Here is a 21,660-nt window from a genome sequence, read left to right as displayed (position 1 = left end):
CCCCGCCAATCTCCCACCCATGTCTAGTGCCCAGGCCTATCATGCCATCATGGTGACCTCACATTTCTGCATCTTGGCTCCTCACTGTGGTAAACATCCTTAGTTTCCTACAAGACCCATCTCAAGGGCATTTCTTCATCAGACTTTTCCCCCTGGTTTTCCCAACAAGGTTTGACTTCTAACCTGCCTGAGCCTCCACACTCTGTACTGCCCTCAGGACAGTTTCATTTTACTTGTGTTTTCCTTAAAAACTGTAGGTAGCTATTATTGGACTCATGCTCTGGGCCCGGCTCTGTTCAAAGTTCTTTGTGCAAGTTTTCTCAGTTAATCCACCCAACAGCCCATTAACTTGGTTGCTGTTTACCTCTTTTACAGATAAGGAGCCCAGGGAGTGAGTGATGAAATAATTTGTGCAAAGTCATAGCTGGTTAGTGGTAGAGCTGAGGTTACATCAAGGCCATTGGGCCCGAGAGCCCTGTAGCCTAGCCACCATGCCGTATGAATTAAATCTACCACCACATGTAGAAGTGCTTGCGTAATGGGCGCCTGTGCGCTGGCGTGCTGAGGGGCCAGTCACTGCTGTGTAGTCCGCCAGCAGTCGCACAGGCCCCCATGCTCAGAAGGGTCCACACTGGGCTTAATGATCTGCTGTCACTGCCATGACATTTGTGATAGTATCTGAACAGGGGACCACATTTTCATTCTGTTCCGAGTCCCACAAGTCATGAAGCTGGTCCTGCCTGCAGTCCATTCTTACTCTCTCTGCCCTCAGTTATCAAATTGATTGTTCTCAAGAGGCACCCATAGTGTGTGCCAGGCTTGAAGTGATGACCCATTTATCTCAATGTGACGAATTGCCGAGCTTTCCTAACTGTACATGAGTTATTCCTAGCTGTAAACTGGAGACTTATCACCGGAGACTCATCAGAACAGGTTTTCCATGGTCCAGTCCGAAGAACCGATACGAATCATGTGGTCAGTGAGCCAGGGGTATCTCTGCTTCTCGGCACTCACAGTAGGAAACAAGGAAAAGACAGAGGGCTGATTTGTCCAAATCTGAACACAACTTCTTTAAATCCCTTCTCATTATAGCACCTTGAATCATTTCAGAATTTTTTTTTTTTTTTTTTTTTTTTTTTTTACAAAATTCTGGAAGTATCCCTGGTTGATACACATTGCTGAAGACAAGCTTTTCCTTGGTCCAGACTTGACCTTACTCACCCAGATACTGTTCCCTGGTGAGTCGTGTTTTAATTGCCGAGTTGTGTAAAGTGCCGTGCTTAATTATAGACTCATGCATCTAATTTGTCAGTCATTGCTGCCATTTGAAACCCTCTCGGTTGTTTTTACCACCATCCCCTGTTTGCACTCGAATTACAGAGGGTCTACCTCTTCGGACGCAGTGCTCTCACTTTGGAGTAAAGAGCGGGAAATAGAGGCACCATTAAACCTGTACTGTATGCGACTCAGGGAAAACAATGTTAGCATCAACTACACAGATACTGAGAATTCCTTATCTTTAAATTGGTAAATGATAATCAGTCACAATCTGAGGAGTTCAGTCTCATAAGAGTCTATTAATGTTAACACCATGCGTGTAGTCCTGTGAATTGGTCCAGGGGAAGGGTGTGGTGGGGGGCAGGGGTTATTTTATTAGAAATCTGGATGTTAGCAGTTCTCTTCTCTCTTTTATCCTAGTGTGAAAACACTTCTGTAAAAATAAGAAACTGATACTGATCTTGGACCATCTCTTCTTAAATATCGATCCCTTCAACTCGTTGCTTTTATTGCAACAAAATGCATTGCCTGTAAAGGAAAGCTGGTGTGTGTCCTGCAGACTGTGGACGTGTTGTCTGTGGGGCTGATGAGCATGACTTTCAATCACTGCGTTCTTTGTACAGCCACAAAACCCTGGCATTTTATTTCTGCAGAGGGAATTAATAGAAAGCATTTAAGAGAAGGTTTAACATCAGTTACTTTAAAAACATTTAGTTATTTCTTGGCTAAATTTATAAAAATGTAGGGAAGAAAATTATTGAAATCAATGCTGAGAGGTTTAGAAATTTCCTGACAGTGACCAGAGCCGCCTTTAAAAAGATTATTTCTTAAATACCACAGAAATAAAAGATCTCACAGCCACTGAAAGATGTGTTCATCTTAGTCCTCTTGACCTCTTTGGGCACAGACATCTAGAATTTCCCAGGCTCGTTAAGACTAAGAGAAAGCACAAAGATCTGGGTTTATCTCAAAAGGGAGGGAAAGATTTGTGATCTTATGCTTACCCCTCACTGGTCTCAGCAATCCTTAAAATAAAGTGGGTGGGAGGACAGAGATTCAGGAGGTCAGCATGCGCTCCCCATGTGAGCCAGTTTGGGTGCTGTTTTCAAAGTGGCAGGATAGCAACCAGCCCGACTTCCACGAGTGATAGCCGCAGGCTCTCTTTGGCAGTGGACGGCCAGTGCCGGCAGGCGGCCCTTCCACTCCCCAAACCAGGTCTGTTCTCAAACAATGTTTCTGTGATGGTATCACATTCAGAGTTTGGAAATAACTGTAAGGCATCAGAAGAGAGGATAGTTCTGATTTTTCCCCCAGCATACATACATCCAGAGTCGTAAAACTTTTTGGGTGCCATTCCATCCATTGCTGTATGTGTGCTGTGTGTGTGTGAGCAGGCAGGAAACAAAGCCACCATTGAGTTCTAGAAATGCAGAAAAGGGATGGGAGTGAGTGCCGGCCTTCTGGAAATGCTATTTTTTCACTTGGGATCACTCCAGTAACCAAGTAGAATTTTCTGATACCCTTGCCAAATAAAAGGGCTGAGGTTGAGAAGGAGCATTAGATATTTCAGCTTAACGTACATTTTGGAGAGCAGGGTAAGAAAAGCAAGCCCTAAATACAAATATAAAAGTTGCTTTTGGGCTTTCTCTATGGAATCATGTTGTCACTTCCTCATAGAAGCATAAACATTTTTATGCTCACCATAAATATAATTCATTGGCATTACTTACCCAGAAGAGAGTTAAATCAACAGGCCCCAAACACGTTAACATTTCTACTGCCTTCTCCCCCACCCCCGCCCCGCCCCATCTTCCTGTAACACCACCTCCTCTTTGCAGCAAGAAAATCAAAGCAGCTACAAAATGAAACTGTATTTGAAGTTTCTCTATATTAGGTGCATATAAAGGCCAAACTTAAGGCAGAAAGCAGTGTGGTCTCTTGTTACATTTGGGTTTATGCCGTTCCTTAATCCTTCCCTAGTTTTCTTCCTTGTGCTCTACTCCTCCCATTCCTCCCCGACTCCAGTCCCCTTCCAATTATTCCAGAATAAATAGTGAGATCTTTGGGAGAGGTCTTAATGGAAAAGAATGAAGGGACATCCATGCCCAGGTAAATGTCTTGATCTTTTATCAAAACACGTTACCCAAAGTAGGGATGAGCTAGTAGTGTTCCAAGAACCCACTGGTCTGACCCACACATACCCCTCTCTCAACCCTGGCCTAGTGAGGATGCCAGCCATGCGGTTTGCCGGTATTTTTCTAAATCTGTGTAGCAGGGACCAAATTGGTGATGTTAACAGGAGGACCTTAGGAACTCTGCCTCTTTTCCTAGCTTCTCATTGAATTGCCCAAGGACCCAGCATCCCAGGTCTCTTTACTTGACATTTCACACTCTGTAGAGGAGGCAATGCCAGTAAGATCTCTTGCCATTGCACCCTTAAGTTTCAACACCACTCCTTTAAGGGTGCCTGGGCATAATTCTGTCATCCCCTTTTCTCACATTTAAGAAAGTGTGGTATCACCTTGAATGTGTTATAAGTGTTTTTAGCAAATTATTCCCAAAATCTTTGCACTTTATTATTAGAGACCAGCTGTTTTTCATCTGATATAAACACACCATGGTTGAGTACCCCTGGCTTGGGACACCTGATGTAACTGCGGGCCCTCTTCCTGAACCACCGCTTCATTTCCTACGCTGCGGATGGGACTTCTCCTTCAAACGTGTGTTATGCAACCAGAGATATACAGATACATACCTGCCCTGTAAAAGCAGAATCTAGTTGGGGAGATAGACACGCATAAAAGTAACCATTCCATGGGGAGAGCTGCAGTGGTGCGAAGAGCAGGTGGTTGTGGGATTGAGGTTCTAATTAATCTATGAATTCAGACCTGTGATGTTGGAATGGGGCCTTGGGTAGAAAGGATTCTCCGTGAGTGGAAAAGGGAGGTTGTTCCCAGCAGAGAGCACAAGCTAAGTAAAGGTATGAATTTGGTGGGTGAGTCTGAGGACTGGGGCGCGCCGCATGTGACCAGGATGGAGGGTGCATGGAGGCAGGTAAAGAGCAGGGAGATTAGGATGGGTATGAGGATGCACTTAGATGACGAGACGGTCCAGAGCCTGGCAGTGGGTCCCAGGGATTTGGTCTTCTGTCCTGTAAGCAAAAGGAAGCTGTGGAGAGGTGTGGGCAGTCGGAGGACTCAGAAGGTAGGGGCATTGGAGGTCTGGGGTAGACAGAGTGTGGAAGTCAGAGACCAGGTGGAGCACTGTCACACTGACCCGGGCAGAGATGGGGGCCCTCAGAGGACAGCCGGCGGTTGGAGACTAGTTCTCCCCCTTGTCTTTGTGTTTTCCAGATTAGCACCCAGGGTGCCTGACCACAAGGTCTGTGCTCTGTAACAGTTGAACTTAATTAGACCAATTGGCTATGGAAGATGAGAAAAGCGGGGAAGGGATGTAAAAACATTTAGCTTGGCATAGCAGATGTAGGAGGGGCAGGTTTGGGTGTGAGGGGTGGGAATGGGAAAAATCAGTTAGTTTTTAGGGGGTTTGATTGGAATTGCTGGTGAGGGTGCCCCAGAGGGATGGGATATCTAGGAGACAGCTGGAGATAGTGCGCTTGTCACTGAGAGATCTAGCTCTCATGTCAGATCTGTCCTTTGGGCCTCAGTGGTCGGCAAACTGTGGCACGCGAGCCACATGCGGCTCTTTGGCCCCTTGAGTGTGGCTCTTCCACAAAATACCATGGCCTGGGCGAGTCTATTTTGAGGAAGTGGCATTAGAAGAAGTTTAAGTTTAAAAAATTTGGCTCTCAAAAGAAATTTCTATCGTTGTACTGTTGATATTTGGCTCTGTTGACTAATGAGTTTGCCGACTACTGGCCTAGATGGATTTGGGAGTCATACATTTTGGTATCTAGCCTTATTCTTTTTCCATTAGAAAAGCTTCTCGCTGTGACTCTGTTATCCCTCCTGTCAGCTTCCTGTACCTGAAACCCCAGTCTGCCCTGCTGTGGAAAGTTTATGGGTTCAGCGTGGAAACCTGCCATGCCTCAGTGATCCGGGTTCTGTCCCAGGCCCTCTGCACTTCAATGCAAAGTCGTCTGACTGTGCAGATCCATGGCCAACTGTCCTATTAGGACAAGAAAGCCCAGCCTTCCTTGAGGGCGGTAGTAGCTTAGCACAGAGTATGGCCGACTTAGAATCAAGAGGTCGGGCTTGTTGAATGAATGGCTTCGATTCCACTTCCTCGGTGATAAACTGGAAGTGACCTGCCCTGCCACAGGAGTCGAATGATGTGTGCCAGCTTCCATTTCTGTGATTAAGGTTTAGTTCTCACCTGGGCACATGGTCAGCATCTCGTCGCTATCCCAGTGCTTACCACGTTCCCACTAGAGCTACTGGAGTAGAGTATCTGTCCTAACTACAAAGCTCCAGTTTCTGTCACTTGAGCCATCAGCAGGGTGAAGGCCCCATAGCTTTTGAAATAGATGTATTAGGTGAAATTCATTAATTCCAGTTAAATTTCAACAACTACAGTTCTAGGCATTTTTTGTCATGGTGGTTTTTATATGGTGATGCTACTATCAACCAAATTCATAAATGCTAAATAGCAGAATCTGAATATTCATTTCAGACTCTGAGTAATAAAATTAGAAAACAAAGAATGTACCAGTCTCCCCCTGGCCAAGTACTCTGGGAGAACGAGTGTGAAAGTGGAATTAATTGCTGTGTTAATGTCACTGGGGTTCAATTATGCTCTACGCTGCCATACTAGGAAGCCGCCTGCGCAACTCAGCCTATTGAATTCTGGCAGCTTTTGGAAACATACGTGTTTCCCTGTTGTTTTCCCCCGCCCCCTTCAAGGCAGTTTTCCAGTGGCTCCCTGAGGGAGTAGTTGCATGGGGACGGTTCTTGTGTAGGCGTCCAGCTGGCTTCATTCTCACCATCTCCATGAAGCCGCTGCCTCTGTCGCATTTATATGATATTATCCATCATGCCTGCCTTGGGACTCTTCCCTTTGAATTGCTGACTTCATATTTTTGGTTTGTGCGTGCAGGCTGTCTCCTGGTTCGGACATCTACGTGACGGTCTCGTCCATGGCTTTAGCGAGATCCCAGCAGTGCCGTAACTCCCCCAGCAACCTGTCTTCGTCCAGCGAGACTGGCTCTGGCGGGGGCACGTACAGGCAGAAATCCATGCCTGAAGGGTAGGTGTGCCCCGTCGTACACAGTCCCAGTTGGCATCGCTGTCTTTCATCTGTCATTCAGAGGTGTAAAATGATTTCCATCCAGCTAGCTTTGATCGATTTACAAAAGAACAAAAGGGGAAATATGGTTAATAATTTCAGATGGAAAAGTGTTTTCATGGCTGGTTCAAACCACTTCTTAGGCTGTATATCATTCTCTGGTCTCCAAGGACTCAGTGATAGAGAAATCAGATTACACCAGCTTCTCCATGATATATGTTGCCTATTTTCATAGTACAGTTTTGTCATTTCTTAATATGTCCTCCAAAGTGAACTCCACAGTGTACTGCTTGAACTGGTTGGAGTTTGTTTTGCTGTTACAGTAGGAGATCATCAGACCCAAAGCTTAAAATTACATTTTTCACACTTTAAAAGTCTTCTGTGATTTCAGCCTGTGGGTTGGTATTTGTTTTCCATGGTGGTTTTTTTGTTTGTTTGGGTTTTTTTGAACACTAAACACCCAAAAGTAACTATTTGCTTCTGAAAAGACTTACAAAGTAAGAAGCTAAATGTGCATGATTTCAGAGGCTACTAAAAAGGAAAAAATAATGGGAATGTCTGAAGCCTGGAAGAATTAGCAACAAAGCATTACATGGTGCACAGAAGCTTTAGGCTTTGCCCAGAGGAACAGTGAGGGAGCAGCAGTGGCTTCTGCCAGGGTATCCTCCCCGTGAGAACCTGACAAAGAACCCGGGACCATTTCAAGATCAAACACAAGGAACTGATAAAAACTGATGTTTCTATTCCGAGTTTTCCCCATTTTAACAAATGCACACAGGATTTGTTTATTTTCTTGAGATTTTACCACGTTACACAATAATCATGCTTATTACTAAGAATGCCTTCATAGTGGGTATTTCTATCCTATAGTGTTTTGTCGGTTTTTACAGCTATTAAGTTTGATTTCTTTGTTGTTGCAAAGTGTTTATGTTAGCAGAAATTAGGTAATAAAACCACTATAAAATATGTTCTCCCCCCACCCCCAGCCTCAGTGTCTCCCCCAGGATTCCCTTGGTAGTATCTCTAAAACGTGCATGTCTTATTTTAATTACTTCAGTGACAACTAGAAAAAATTTTAGTTCTTATTCATGAGTTTCTGCAAAAGGTTTTATGAGTTAAGTATTATACCACACCACAAGCCCAACTAATTATTTCTTGTTTTAATTAGTAGATTTTAAATGGCCTGGTTTGACTTCAAAAATAAGAATTTGTTATGCCCAGATTTCGTGATCCCCAAATACCACCAGGGAGCCGAGTCCGATGCAAAAGCAAAGAGCCTTTAATCGAGCTAGCTCGAGCTCAGTCCCACACACACACCGGCGCAGCGGCGAGGTGGAGAGAGAGAGAGCCCCAGTCCCCAAACGCGCTGATTTATAGGGGGCCTGGGAGAGGTAGGAGGGGTGAGGTAGTGTGGCCTCCGCTGATTGGTCGGGGTCAGGTTGCACATGGGGGCAGGGGGGCTTACTTTCCTCTTGCATTTCTATTGGCTAATTCAAAAGTGTGGGTTGGGCTCTTGGAGAGGTTCAAGGGCGGGAACCTGATTCCACAAGGTGGAGGACATGGAACAAAAGGAACATGGAGTCGGTCTCTCCCCGCCCTTTCAAATTCACTGCAACTTCAGTGTTGATACAACAATCAATCTATATATATATATATATATAAAGGCTTATATGCCAAGTGTCCCCTCGGGAGTTTGACCAGGAGACCAGGAGTTTGATCACTCGCTATGACATGCACTGACCACCACAGGGCAGTGCAGAGCAAAGGAAGGCCCTGGCTGGCGGCAGGAAGGCCCCGATCGGCCCTGATCGCTGGCCAGGCCTAGGGACCCTACCTGTGCACAAACTTCGTGCACCGGACCTCTAATAAAATATAAATGAGTTAGCAACAATAACAAAAAAACATTATTTTCTTCTATGATACACTTTTAATGTGTACCAAAAATGTGAGCTGAAACATTCACGTTTTGGTGAATATTTATGTTATTTTTAAGAAGATGGTAGTCATGCAACTTGATGTTTATTACTAACTCTACCATCAGTGGTATTGAGGGTTTTGCCCATTGTTTGTGAGCTTATCCCATGACTATTTACTGTACTGTATAATGTCCTTTTTTTTTTTTTTTTTTTACATATATATATTTTTTATTTCAGAGAGGAAGGGAGAGGGAGATAGAGAGAAAGAAACATCAATGATGAGAATCATTGATTGGCTGCCTCCTGCATGCCCCCTACTGGGGATGGAACCGACAACCTGGGCATGTGCCTTTGATTGGAATCAAACCTGGGACCCCTCAGTCCGCAGGCCGATGCTATATCTACTGAGCAAAACCAGCTAGGGCTGATGTCCTTTTTAATGTGGATACTTTGCAAGATGAGGATGATACTATGGGAGAAGAAGAAACTTGCTTCTAGACTTCAGGGTTCCTTCGCTGGCTTAAAAATTAAATCTACATGAGACAGATCAACATGAGGAAATAACCAAATTAATCACATACATACATATGGGAACCCCACCCACATACATGAGAGGTTCGAAACAGAAGGAGAAAATGCGGTATATCTGACCTTCAGAGCTAAGGATAAGGTCAGCACCTTGGGGCTTCAGAAGGAGGAAGGCCATCGCAGGACAATAAGAGCAGCTGTTCAGTTAGTTTGCCCTGCCCTGTGGATAGGTGAGAAAAGGTTGTCAGTGGTAATCTCCTGTGCAAAGCCCCTAATTTAAGTTCTTCTAGGTAGTTAAGGAGGGGGCCGAAGTTTCTCTTGAGCCCAAAGGGTCTCAGTTGCCTTAGCTCAAAAATAATCCACATGCCACAGAGTTACTTCTTGGGGTTACTCAGTCTGAACCTCTATGATTCAGTGTTTCTGCTGGATCCCATGCAGTGTTTGCCTGTATCCGTGATGCAAGAGTAATTGGTTCCCGATCTGATTCACATGTATAATCCCGAAGTTGCCCGTCCCAAGAGGAAAAGGATCACAGGAGTGTATGTAGTCTGCTCCAGCTCATTAATAGAAAGCTTTAAAAAGCTTAAAAGCGGATCATAACAGTAGGTCAGTGTGCAGTCATTGTCCGTAAATGTAGCCTGCTCCTTCGTTGTCCTCTCCTGTCCCAGATTCAGGACCTGGTGTCTGCATGTGTGTCATGTGTCTGCCCACTCCCTTGGGTGAGGATATTGAGACCATCCAAATCCGCTCAGAGGTGAAATTTAATAGGCTGGTTAATCCTGCCTGCTCCACTCGAGTGGGCGGACAAAAGGTACTGCACACGTTTAAGTTGGGAATGAAAGGCCATCATAAAGCAACTCTCTGGAGAAGACATGGGGTCTGCTCTGTCATCCTTGGGGACTTGTTTCTGGGGCACACACTTTGAGGAATGTTGACAGGGCAGGGCATGTCCGGAGGGAGGGAGGAAGGAGTAAATGAGGAATTTGGAGACCGGGTGGGAGAAACATAACTAGGGATGTACAACCTGAAGGTGAGAATTGTGGAGGCGAGGAGGCACTCTTAGGTGAAGGGTTACACTTGTCTGTGAGGGTGACAGAGACCAATAAATGAAAGTTACAGAGAAGTTTCCTGCCCATTATGAGGGAGTTATTTCAAAGCCGCGAGCCTGCTCTGGAGAGCAATGGACCGGCTCCTGGTCACTGAACATGCTTCATGTATCAGCCAGATGATTACTGAAAACTCCTCCAAATCTGAGCCTTCAACGTTTAAGTGTTCCTCCAAACAAAAGTAGAGTGAAGCCTCGAAAAGAGGCACAATTTGAACAGGTTTGTCTGAGCTCCTCAAGAGGAGGGTCCTTGTGTCCCTATTACCCTGCCCGCAATGAGTGAGTCTGTATGAGAACTGATATTAAAAGTCCGTGGGATGAAAATATGTTAAAGGCAGAATTTAAAGACAGCCTTAAGTTTTCATTTATTTGAAACCAGACAGCCAGAAAAGCGCTCGGCTTTGAATTCAGAGGTTTGAAAGGTCCTCAGTTGCCTCTGCTACCGAAAAGTAAAAGCAAAACCGTCTCTGTGCCTTTGTGGAAAAGTCGTGATTTAGCGCAAACTTAGAAAAGGATCACAGGGCCATTTCGAGGCTCTTCCCTGTTCTGAAGTAAAGAAGCACCCTGCTGGGGAGGAGAGGGCAGAGACCGGAATTAGTGAATCCTTTTTTTTTTTTTTTTTTTTTTTTTTGTAAATGCACAGTTACTGAGTTTTTCCTAAATCGAGGTTTTTGGTTTTTATAATAGAGGTAACTTTGTTCAGTGCGGCTTGTGATTGAGTCTGTAAACAATTGTCATTTATGCAAAAGCAACTAGGGAGATGGTATTGGAGGAGTTTTACAAAGATATGTTGTAGCCTTATTTACGTTGCAAATGCTTTCATCTAGCTTTTCCTCCCTGGATCCATATAATGGAATTGCCTTTTTTTTTTTTTTCCAAATAAAGAAATGAAGCTGAAACTAAGTAATTTGGAGTGGGAGAGCCAGAACTTGGCTCCACCAGCACCATGTGGTGGTTCTCCCCAGGCACTTATCAGATTGTAGTAAACAAGACATCTGTCATAAGCATCCATCCATCAGGCCCTGTGTAGTCTTTCATTGTATAAGTTCATTAGTTCACCATATAAAATTGGTAAATTTCCACAGGAAAGTTTGAATTTTACACTGTGGCCCTTTTTCCTGGGCTCGGGCAGGATTTACTCTGCTGATAGTGCTCATCAGGGTACATGCTTCAATCATGGATTATATTTTTGTTCTACATTGAGAAAAATAAAACTGGCTCATTGAATAGCTAAACAGTCTTTCCAGAAATAGACAATTGCCTTTACAAAAGCCACTTTATCTACTTGTTTAAAAGTGGTCTCTATCTAATGTAAATGATAACAGTCTTTGTCTTTCAGACCTTAGAGTGCTCAGAAAATACTAGTTCCCAGAACGAATGATTTAGCAGATTTAGTTACTTAGTGATTTAGCACAATGGTCGGCAAACTCATTAGTCAACAGAGCCAAATATCAACAGTACAACGATTGAAATTTCTTTTGAGAGCCAAATTTTTTAAACTTAAACTTCTTCTAACGCCACTTCTTCAAAATAGACTCGCCCAGGCCGTGGTATTTTGTGGAAGAGCCACACTCAAGGGGCCAAAGAGCCGCATGTGGCTCTCGAGCCGCAGTTTGCCGACCACTGATTTAGCAGATTACTGAGTTAAGAGAAACCCCTGACATGTACCAATTGGAAGATTCACATGGAACATTGGGATGGTGAAATTTTCCTTTGGCTGTGCGAGTGACAGTCTGGCTGGCCACACAAGGGCTGGAGGACTGGTTTCTTACTCTGTTTATCTTAGGTTAGCTCAGTCCTGATGGCTCCAGGCCTTGTTTACAGTTTAAATGCTTAGCCTACATACCTTTCTGAACTGACTGCAGCAGACACAGCTCCGGCACCCACGTTCACAGGCACAGGGCTGGCTGCACAAGTACAGACAGGCAAGCGAAACTAGTAGTACCTGTCCTTAGAGTGAGGTTCACTACACCCAGGGCTCCTTCCCTTTATGGGTGAGGTTTCTGATGTCCTCTTTGCCTTTGTTTGGGGAAATCACCACAGGTTTGGAGTCAGCCGCAGATCCCCAGCCTCCATTGACAGGCAGAACACCCAAGCAGATCTTGGTGGCAGCGGAAAATCCACACCCAGCTGGCAAAGAAGTGAGGATAGCATTGCCGACCAGATGGGTAAGTAATTAAATTTCTACAAAAAGCAAGTTGCTTTTACACCAAGGTGACTTAGGCTTCCTCTTGATGATGTCATCAAAGCATTCTGTAATATAATACAGCCCTGGTTAATAAATGTGAATGAGAATTAAGTTTTGGTTAGATGAACAGCCCTGGTTAAGAAATGTGAATGAGAGTTAAGTCTTGGTTAGATTATGTATAAGTGAAAGCAACAAATAAGACCTGAGAGAAAAGTCAAGGAATTCTAAGTGACCCTAAATCTAAAAATAGAAATGACATAGGAATTTTTTTCAGAACCGAAATTAAAATGCCAGACTGCCAAACCACGTGTCCTTAAGTATCTCCCTCCCCTTTCATCTGTCTGTTTGTTTTTGCCTCTTATAAGTGCCCTGAAAGATTTGTAGGTATTCTTACAAGGAGTTTAAAATAAATACATAAAATTTTAAAACCTGTGTACAAAGTGGGAAAGAGATACAATTGTTGCTTAGTCACATGTGTAGCTTGGTTAGTATCTCTTTCCTCACCTATATGTTTTTTTTTCCCTTCTCTGCTATTAAGCTGCCAGCTAAGGACATGTCTTAGCACGACAGAGCTGGATGGAGAAGATTTGCAGGAGAGCCTTCATTTGGGTTTCTTATGCATATATTTCTCTGTATATATTTGTAGTTGCTGCAATGACACCATTACATGAGTTGATACAATAAAATTTTGCCATGAAATATGATTAAGTTTCAATACAGTAGTATCACAGATTTTTTAGTATCACCTCAGTTGATACATCAGGGTCTTGAATCTAGACAGGTGTTTCTTCCTTTATCTTATTTTTAGTAGCATTACCATGGGTGTGAGATTCAAAACAAATACATTTCAGGTCTGAAAAAAAGATACTTTTTAAAACAGCGCCCCACCTTTTTATCCTCTCAGCAAATACATTGTCTGTCTCATTCTGTTTTAATGATTGTGCCGTATAAAGGTACTAACCGCCAACACAGAAGGAAGTGGAGGTGTATTGAGCTGAGACACATGTTGGGGAAAAGAAATATAATTCCTAGGTTCTGAAGATATGCTTTGTTCCAATAACTTCAGTGCGATGTGCCTTGTTATTGAAGCCATCTGTCCCTCCCCCTCTCATCCCACCCACCACACAAAACCTGAGCTTATTCTGCTCTGCTCTTAGCAGAATGTGTTTAATCCCATATGTTTTGATACTGTGGAGCTGGTAACGACACGTGCGCAAAGGAGCCCTTCTTCATCGTGACTTTAGCAGCTTTTTCTGGCTCCGAGTGCACACTTGGAACAAAGCTGCCAGCAAGCCCTTTGTGCAGCGTTCAGTGTCACTTCCTACTCACGGGAAGCCATGTAAGGAAAGGAAAGGGTAATTATCAGGTTCGTCCTAGACCGTATTCATTCTTTCACAGAAATCTCCCTCTAGTCTTTTTGTTCTTGCATCCCCTTTAGTTTATGGCATCCCACTTTAAATAGATAAGACTCTGAAATTAATATGGATGAATCCTTTCAATGCATTTGTTCATCTTTTTAGTAAGATACACCTTTTTTTGCAAGATACCCCTAGAGCCTGCCAGAAGAGCCTTTTCACCAAGTGGGGCCTTTCTCTATTCAAAATCTAAGGCTTGAAATAAAATGTTAAAATAAAATAAATGTGTGTACGTTTTTACATTCCAGAAGACTAACCCAGCCTTTTCTCGTGGGACCCTCAGAAGGAACCTTGGGAGCTTAGTTATGCCATGCTAGGGAGAAATCGATAAAAATAATTACGCCTTATTACTCATTGCACTGTATTGAAACCTTTACACACTCAGTTCGTAAGAACAGAATTCTCTAATGATTTTCAGGTCCCTCATTGAAATTTTGAGGGGAGTCTTACTTGTAAGCCAGACGCCCCCGTCCTTGTACATCAGTGTGCTATCAACTGGTGCCCCAGTGGAGATGAGGAGTGTAACTTAATGAACTCACTCATCTCCGTGGCTGTTCATTTTTCTGTGCCTCTGCTTTTGGAAATGGTTGAGAATCAGAGCAAAAGGGTTATATTGACCAGTCCATTATGTGTTAGGAATGGTGTGGCCGAAGTCCGGAATTGTTGCTGTTAGCTAGCAGTGTGTGAAAGAAGCACAATCGCTTACCTTGCACCTTTGGAACTCCATCATGAACACCAGCTTAGACTCCAAAAGGAAGCAATTGTTTTAAGTAGACTAGTTGCTGTGTGTCTTTTCTGTTGTGCTTAGCTTACAGTTATAGAGGACCTCAGGATTTCAATTCTTTTTTCCTCGAGCAGCATGAATATACAGGTAAAATATTTCCAAGGTGTCATGGTAAGTAACACGTGATTGCATCCATGCCTGTCTAGGTAATGTAGACCAAGCTAGGTTAGCTACACTTTGCAGTGAATGAATCTCATAAATTCAGCCCATGTATTTTAGACTGTTCCCCGAACCAAAAGTTGATTCCTAACTTTGCCGCGTTGTTCATGGCCTTTGGTTTGGTGGTACTTGGCTCTGCTCATGTGGTCACCAGCTGCAAGCTTTACCCATCAGCCACTTAGTTTCTGACATGCTGTCTATTGTGTAAACTCTCAACAAGCTTATTGCTAAAATTCAGAGTTTGCTGGTCAGTGAGCTCAGAGGTGCCGTGGCAAGCTGTCTTCATTTGTCAACATGTGCTTGGGTCTGCTTCGGCCTGCACCATGATGTCCTGTGCTATGTTGCAGAGCCGACGTGCCACCTCCCAGCAGTATCGAAGGTACTGCCCACGTTCCGGGAGAGCCCCAGTGGGAGGCTGATGCGGCAGGATCCAGTGGTTCACTTGTCTCCGAACAAACAGGGGCATGTAAGTTCACTGTAAAGTAATAGAAATAGTAGGTTCCTAGTGATGCACCTTCCTTGCGGCGGCTGTGAGAATGGTACAGGTCTGCTCTGCTCTTCCTCCCACGTGGTCAAAGAGGAAGTCATCCTGGCAGAAGGGGGCCTTTGCTGTCCTGGCCCTGGGCTTTCTGCTGCCAACAAGGTTGCTTTGAGATAAACTGAAATTCCTCTTTGGTACGCACCTGCCACCCACCATCTGGATGGAAGGCCAGATGACCTCATCACAAACAGTCCTAAAAGGTTATGAATGGAAGTGTGTTAGAAATGGACTTTACTTGCTTACACTATTGCAAGCGTGAGGTGTGGTTGGACAGACAACTTCCTGACAGCTCCCCCCACTGCTTTTCTTACCTCTCAGAGCTGCACAGGTTTGTCCTCTACCATCATGGCACACAGCTCCTTATCACTTCAGGTGGAATGGGGATGGAGGTCATCATTTCCTCCCCCTTTACGTGCAGTTGGTCTCTCTGGTCGGTCTGTCCACTGAAACGTGTGTTTATATTTATGTCATTCAATAGGATGAGGAAAGACCGTCTCATATTCACTAACTTACAAGATGCTCAGAGATGAGAGGGCTCCTGTAAGTTTTGCTCTAGTGAAATGAATAGGGGAGCTAAAAACACAAGAGGGGAGCACATGTGTGCAAGCACCCGCACAGGGTGTGTGCAGAGATTTACTGACGAGACGTGATGTTGTCACAGTTCTGCTTATAAATCAGAGATTGCCCTAGTCCAGTGGTTGGCAAACTGCGGCTTGCGAGCCGCGGTTTGTTGCTCTGTTGACTAATGAGTTTGCTGACCACTGCCTTAGGGAAAAACACTTAAGAAACATTTTAATAATGTACTAATGTGTTTAACCTGAAGTCAAAACTGGGTAAGGGTAATGGCTTACGCAGTGGTCGGCAAACTCAGTCAACAGAGCGGCAAACCGCGGCTCGCGAGCCGCATGTGGCTCGCGAGCCACAGTTTGCCAACCACTGCCCTAGTCAATCAGTCCATTTCCTTACCTTCATTACTAATCTTTATATTGATTACATGGTAAAATAGTATTTGGGATAGGTTGGGTTAGAGAAAACGTATTCTTAAAATTAATTTCACCTGTTTCTTTTTACTTTTTAAAAATTGACCACTAGAAAATTTAAAGTTACAGTGTGGTTCAGGTACTGTTTCTGCAGAAATACATTACGTACTTTCCACTCTCAGCCCATCTCAGGGCAGGCTGCCCCGTGTAAGTTGCACAGTGGCCACGCGTGACTGGGGGCTGCCAATTCCACAGACAGGTGCAGGGCTGAGGAGTTCTGCCCTACAAATACTGAAAGTAAAAGAAAAACTAGAGTAGCCCTGGTGAAATAACGGGGATTGATTCTTGTTTAAGGAGGAGAGAGCTTTCTTTTTGCACTTGGAGGTGAAACTTGAGTGTCCTCCTGCCGCTATCCTCAGCAGACACACACACACACACACACACACACACACACACACACACAAACACAATTCCTTCTCTCCTCTTTTCTCTTAAAATACTATTTTATTCAGCTATCTTTGGAAACCTGATTTCTTTGGTAAACTACAAAATGTTCTAAGTAACTAAGCCACTGTGTAGAAAGGGTTCTATACTCTTTTTATTAATTGAGATACAATTCACATACCTTAATATTCACTCATTTAAAGTGTACAATTCAGTCGTTTTTTAATATATTCACAGGGCTGTGCCACCAGCAACACCATCTAACCCTAGAAACTTTTATCACCCCAGGGAAACCCTGTACCTCAGTCATCGCCTGACTCTTCCCTCCCCTCCATGGTCTAGACCAGGGGTGGGCAAACTTTTTGACTCGAGGGCCACAATGGGTTCTTAAACTGGACCGGAGGGCCGGAACAAAAGCATGGATGGAGTGTTTGTGTGAACTAATATAAATTCAAAGTAAAGGAGCGGAGGGGAGAGCAAGAGAACCGGATAGAACAGCCGGATCCGGCCCGCGGGCCATAGTTTGCCCACAGCTGGTCTAGAAATACCACAATTCCTTATCCCTGTATCAGCCGGGGACACTGGGGTTGTTTCTGGCTTTTGGCTTCATGAATAACGGTGCTGTAAACATGCACATGGAAGTGGTGTGTGAACATGGTCTCGTTTCTCTTGAGTCGATACTGAGAGTGGTACTGAGCTGTTTGACACAGCAGCGGCCCCGTTCCCATTCCCACCAGCAGTCCAGCCAGCGTTCTTGTCTGCCCCTTTGAGTATAGCATCTTACTGTGTGAGAGGTGTATCTCATGTGGTTTGGATTTGCATTTCTCTAGTTACTAAAGATACTGAGTATATTTTCATATGCTTGTTGGCCATTTGTATATCTTCTTTGGAGAAATTCCCATTTAAATCCTTTGCTCATGTTTTAATTAGGGTATTTGAAACATAAAAGTTTTTAATTGTGATGAAGTCCAATTTATCAATTTTTTTCTTTTTTGTGTGCTTTTGGGGTCCTCTCTAGGAGACCATTGCATAATCCAAGGTCATGAAGATGTACACTTATGTTTTCTTCTAAGAGTTTTACAGTTTTAGCTCTTACATTTATGTCTTTGATCTTTTTGAGTTTATTTTTCTATGTGGAAAGGATCCAATTTAATTCTTTGTGGATATCCACGTGTCCCAGCACCGTCTGTTGAAAAAACTGTTACTCTCCCTTCCCAGCCTCCCCCATTGAGTCCACTTGGCACCTCTGTATACATTATACCTCTGAGCCCTCCCCAGAAAGCTGTCTCCTAAATGGATGCGAACTGGGGACGTCGGAATGGAGCTCTCCTTAGGAATAAGTCTTATATTCTGCCTTCTCTTTACTCTGAGCACAGTAGGTCTTTTCTAATTTTAAAGCCTTTTGGAGGTGTCATTTTTTTTCTATTTTAAGATTAAAATATTGAAGACTAATAACAATTTAGATTTTTTCCTGATTAAAATGGTCTCAGTACTGTTCATGCTTTGGCATAAGTGAAATAATGAAAAATGCGTTCTTAAGAAACCATTTCCAGCGCTCTCCGCCCTCGAGCCTTCGCCTGGGTTTGTCCAGGCACCTCCATCCAGACCTCGGTTTCTCACCATTAGAACCTTTGGCCTTGGACCCATCAGTAGACACGCCGCGGGTCGTTCTCCCTGTTGTTTTCCTGGTGTTCACGAGGCAGAGCTTGCACGTGAGTAACTCTGCTTCCCCTGCAGCCTGACAGCCACTACTCGAGCCACTCCAGCAGCAACACCCTCTCCAGCAACGCGTCCAGCGCCCACAGCGACGAGAAGTGGTATGACGGGGACCGCACTGAGTCCGAGCTCAACAGCTACAACTATCTGCAGGGCACCTCTGCTGACAGTGGCATCGACACCACCTCCTACGGCCCCAGCCATGGCAGCAGCGCCTCCCTGGGGGCCGCCACGGCCTCGCCTCGCTCGGGGCCCGGCAAGGAGAAAGTGGCCCCCCTGTGGCACAGCTCCAGCGAGGTCATCTCCATGGTGGATCGGACGTTAGAGGCTGAGAGCCACGGCTTGGACCGGAAAGCAGAGTCCTCCCTGAGCCTGGACATCCACAGCAAGAGCCAGGCCGGCTCCAGCCCTCTGACCCGGGAGAGCAGCACTTTCAGCATCAACGACGCTGCTTCCCACACGAGGTAACTGCCCTTCCCTGTGCCCCCTTCCCAGCCCGTCCTGAGTCGAGTTTCCAGCCTTGTCCCGCTTCACGTGGCTCTATAGTGTATAGCACGCAGGGGTTTTCCATGTAGTGACAGTTATTTTTACATATTTAGTGCCTTTTAATTGGCACCAAAATACTCTTCCTCCAATCCTAACACAATATTATTATTATTATTATTATTATTATTATTATTATCATTATTATTTGGGGGGGGGAGCAGTTAATTTCCATCCAAGGATGATTTTTAGAGAGAGTGGAAGGAGGGGGTGGGAAGAGAGAGAGAGAGAAACACACTGATGTGAGAGAGGGACATCGATCGGGGTCCCTCCCCAGCCAGGACCAGGGGTTGAACCTGCACCCAGGTACGTGCCCTTGACTGGGAATCGAACCTAGGACCCTTCAGTCTGCAGGGCCCACTTTCTAACCATTTAACACACTGACCAGGGCCTAACGCATTAGGTTAAGCTGTGAGAAAGTTTACAGATTCAGTCTTTGTAAAGTTGTCTTTGATTTTATGAAAAATTCCCTTTGTACCAGAATTAGAAGAATTTTATAATTTGGGCTTTCAACTAGTGATAGAGAAAGTAGACTAGAACAGTCTTTAGAAGATATTAAAAGAAAGTCTTGACCGTATTTTTAAAAAGGCCTAACATGGCATTATTTTCTATGCTGAACACACCCTTTTCATTGCCTGTCTCCCAGAGAAGATGACTTACCCCATGTTTACATGGTAATTTTTCCCCATTAATTGGCTCCTGATAGTTATATGGTTGAGGGTGGGGGGATATACATCAGAAAAGTGTAGCTAAAATTAGACATACCATCTACCTTTCAAAGTAAGTACATTCTCCCCTATATTCTTAGGTAGGGAAAATAAATACCAATTTTTATTTCTTCCTTTGGATTTGAGCCTAAAATCCAAAGTATGGAAAGATTTTACTTTCAGGGAGGACACACTCCATTGGTCTCTTTACGGGGCTGATGATCTCTGCGGTAGTTTCTCCTTTACCTGTTATTGTTGTCAGTCATTGATCAGCTTACAGCACAGCATGTAACCTTGCCTGGCCCTCTTTGATTATTATGCCCTGAAGAAAAAAAAGAAGCTGGATTTCGTTTTACTTTTCAAATGGGAATCCAAGCACAAGATCTGTCAGGGAACTCCAGATAAACCACTTAATCGGGATTTGTTTAACTTGATCAGTTAAATACTCAGTTTGGTTACTGATGAGATTCTTGAGCTTCCCATCTAGTAAAATTCCAGGTTGGCCCAGCCTCTCACAGGATTGCTTCTGTTCCTTGTGGTCGGTCACAGGGCCCCCAAACACAAAGGAAATGGGCGAAGCAGTCTCAGTCAGGAGTGCCAGGCACCCAGTGACCTTCCCACAGTTCAGGGAACAGAATGTTGGTGCGTCAAGTGGGTTAAGGAAGTGTTTGGAAAAGTAGAACAGAAAGCTAGGCATCAAGTACCATCCTATATAATAAGAGAGGAATATGCTCATTATCCATTATGCCCTGAGGTGTAACGACCAACCTTGTAATGACCAGATCATGGATCTGCAGGAGGGTGGGGCATCGAACTACAAGCGGGTGGCCGAGAGCTACAGGAGGGGGCAGGGCAGCAAGCTATGGGGTTGGGGGATGGAGGGAGGGAGACGGGGCGATGTGGGAGGGCATAATAATCAAAGAGGGCCAGGCAAGTTTACATGCTGTGCTATAGCAGCCGATGTTTTGTGCTTTGGCGGGCGGAGGGAGGGGGGGTGCGTGGGGGGGGGGGGGAAGGTGTTACAGGAGGGTGGAGCAGCGGGCGGAGAGCTATAGGAGGGCGGCAGCAACCTACTGGCTCACGGGTTCCTGCGCAGGGCTACTAGTAGTAATATAATACAGAATCATGGCGCACAGAGTTAGGGCATCCACTTGCTGTTGCTGTGTTTTGACATGCGCCATCATCCCATTAACTATAGCCTGTGCTGCGTTGACTTAGAACATTTTGAGTTCGGAATAGTTTCTCAGTTTAGATTGACTCCTGTTTCTTTGGTTTCCGGTTCTTTGTTTTGAGAGGAGCGTGTCCTTTTTAAGAATAATAATTCCATCTGGGGCTATATCTCTGGTCTAATTAGATGGTGGAAGAAAATCAGTGATTGAGGTCTCGTCTAGGATGGCGTGGGCATGGAGTAGGCTTGGAAAGGGCTAAGCCTCCGAAGCCAAAGCACAAAACATCGGCCGCGCCATCTAACAAATCCGATGAATCCCAGGGGCTCTCTGAAGTCCCCCTGAAAAGCAGGCACCTGGGATTGTGTTCCCTGAATGTGCTGACCAGGGCAGCCTGACGATGCCGAGGATTACCCACATTTTCTGCTCCAGATTGACCATGCAGAAATTATTTAAATCACCCTGTAGAAATAAGTCTTGTGTGGAAAGTCAAACTTACTGGAGAAGAGAAGAATGTAGCCTTGCAGGGATGGTGGCAGGGCCTCCCATCCATTCTAGGTGGAGTCACAGTCGTCTCTCGACTATGGTAAACAGGATGCTGTGTGACTTCAGTCTGTTGATCATGGCAGAGCGAGCTGGATGATCAGAGCCTCAGCAGCCTGCCTTTTCTGGAGGAAAGGGGGATGTAGCCACCAAATGCACATCGCTGGAGGAACCAAAATCACTGCAAATTAGAGTGTGTGTGTCCCCGGAAGACAGGAGCCGCAATTAACAGGGAGGTCCCTTGACAGTGCATGAAAGCGCTTGTACCTGGGACTTGGTGACAGAACCCAAATTACAGTGATTAAGCTCCCCTGTGTTTCTCCCTGGGCTGTGTTCCTGCCCACCCTGTCCTCCGGTCTCCCTGTTGACGATTGTGCAGGGTTTTTTGTGGCGCCCCATGAAA

General features: G+C 44.8%; 1 protein-coding gene across 15 annotated transcripts in view; it reads left to right on the top strand.

Annotated features, from left to right (window-relative positions):
• Positions 1 to 21,660, top strand: part of SIPA1L1 (signal induced proliferation associated 1 like 1) — a 438,278-nt gene that overhangs the window by 382,426 nt on the left and 34,192 nt on the right. For 9 of the 15 annotated variants that reach the window (XM_080665401.1, XM_080665402.1, XM_080665400.1 and 6 more), the window contains 5 exons: positions 6,334 to 6,483; positions 12,115 to 12,239; positions 14,483 to 14,545; positions 14,965 to 15,083; positions 18,320 to 18,762. In XM_080665401.1, the coding sequence (XP_080521527.1) occupies positions 6,334 to 6,483; positions 12,115 to 12,239; positions 14,483 to 14,545; positions 14,965 to 15,083; positions 18,320 to 18,762 (900 nt within the window). The remainder of the gene's footprint in view (positions 1 to 6,333; positions 6,484 to 12,114; positions 12,240 to 14,482; positions 14,546 to 14,964; positions 15,084 to 18,319; positions 18,763 to 21,660) is intronic. The other 6 variants (XM_080665396.1, XM_080665395.1, XM_080665394.1 and 3 more) reach the window with 3 other exon arrangements.

The sequence above is a fragment of the Plecotus auritus genome (genome assembly GCF_963455305.1).
Source record: "Plecotus auritus genome assembly, chromosome: 1".
Taxonomy (NCBI): Eukaryota; Metazoa; Chordata; class Mammalia; order Chiroptera; family Vespertilionidae; genus Plecotus; species Plecotus auritus.
Note: the sequence above shows the minus strand (reverse complement) of the source record. Positions and strands in the feature narration are given on the sequence as shown.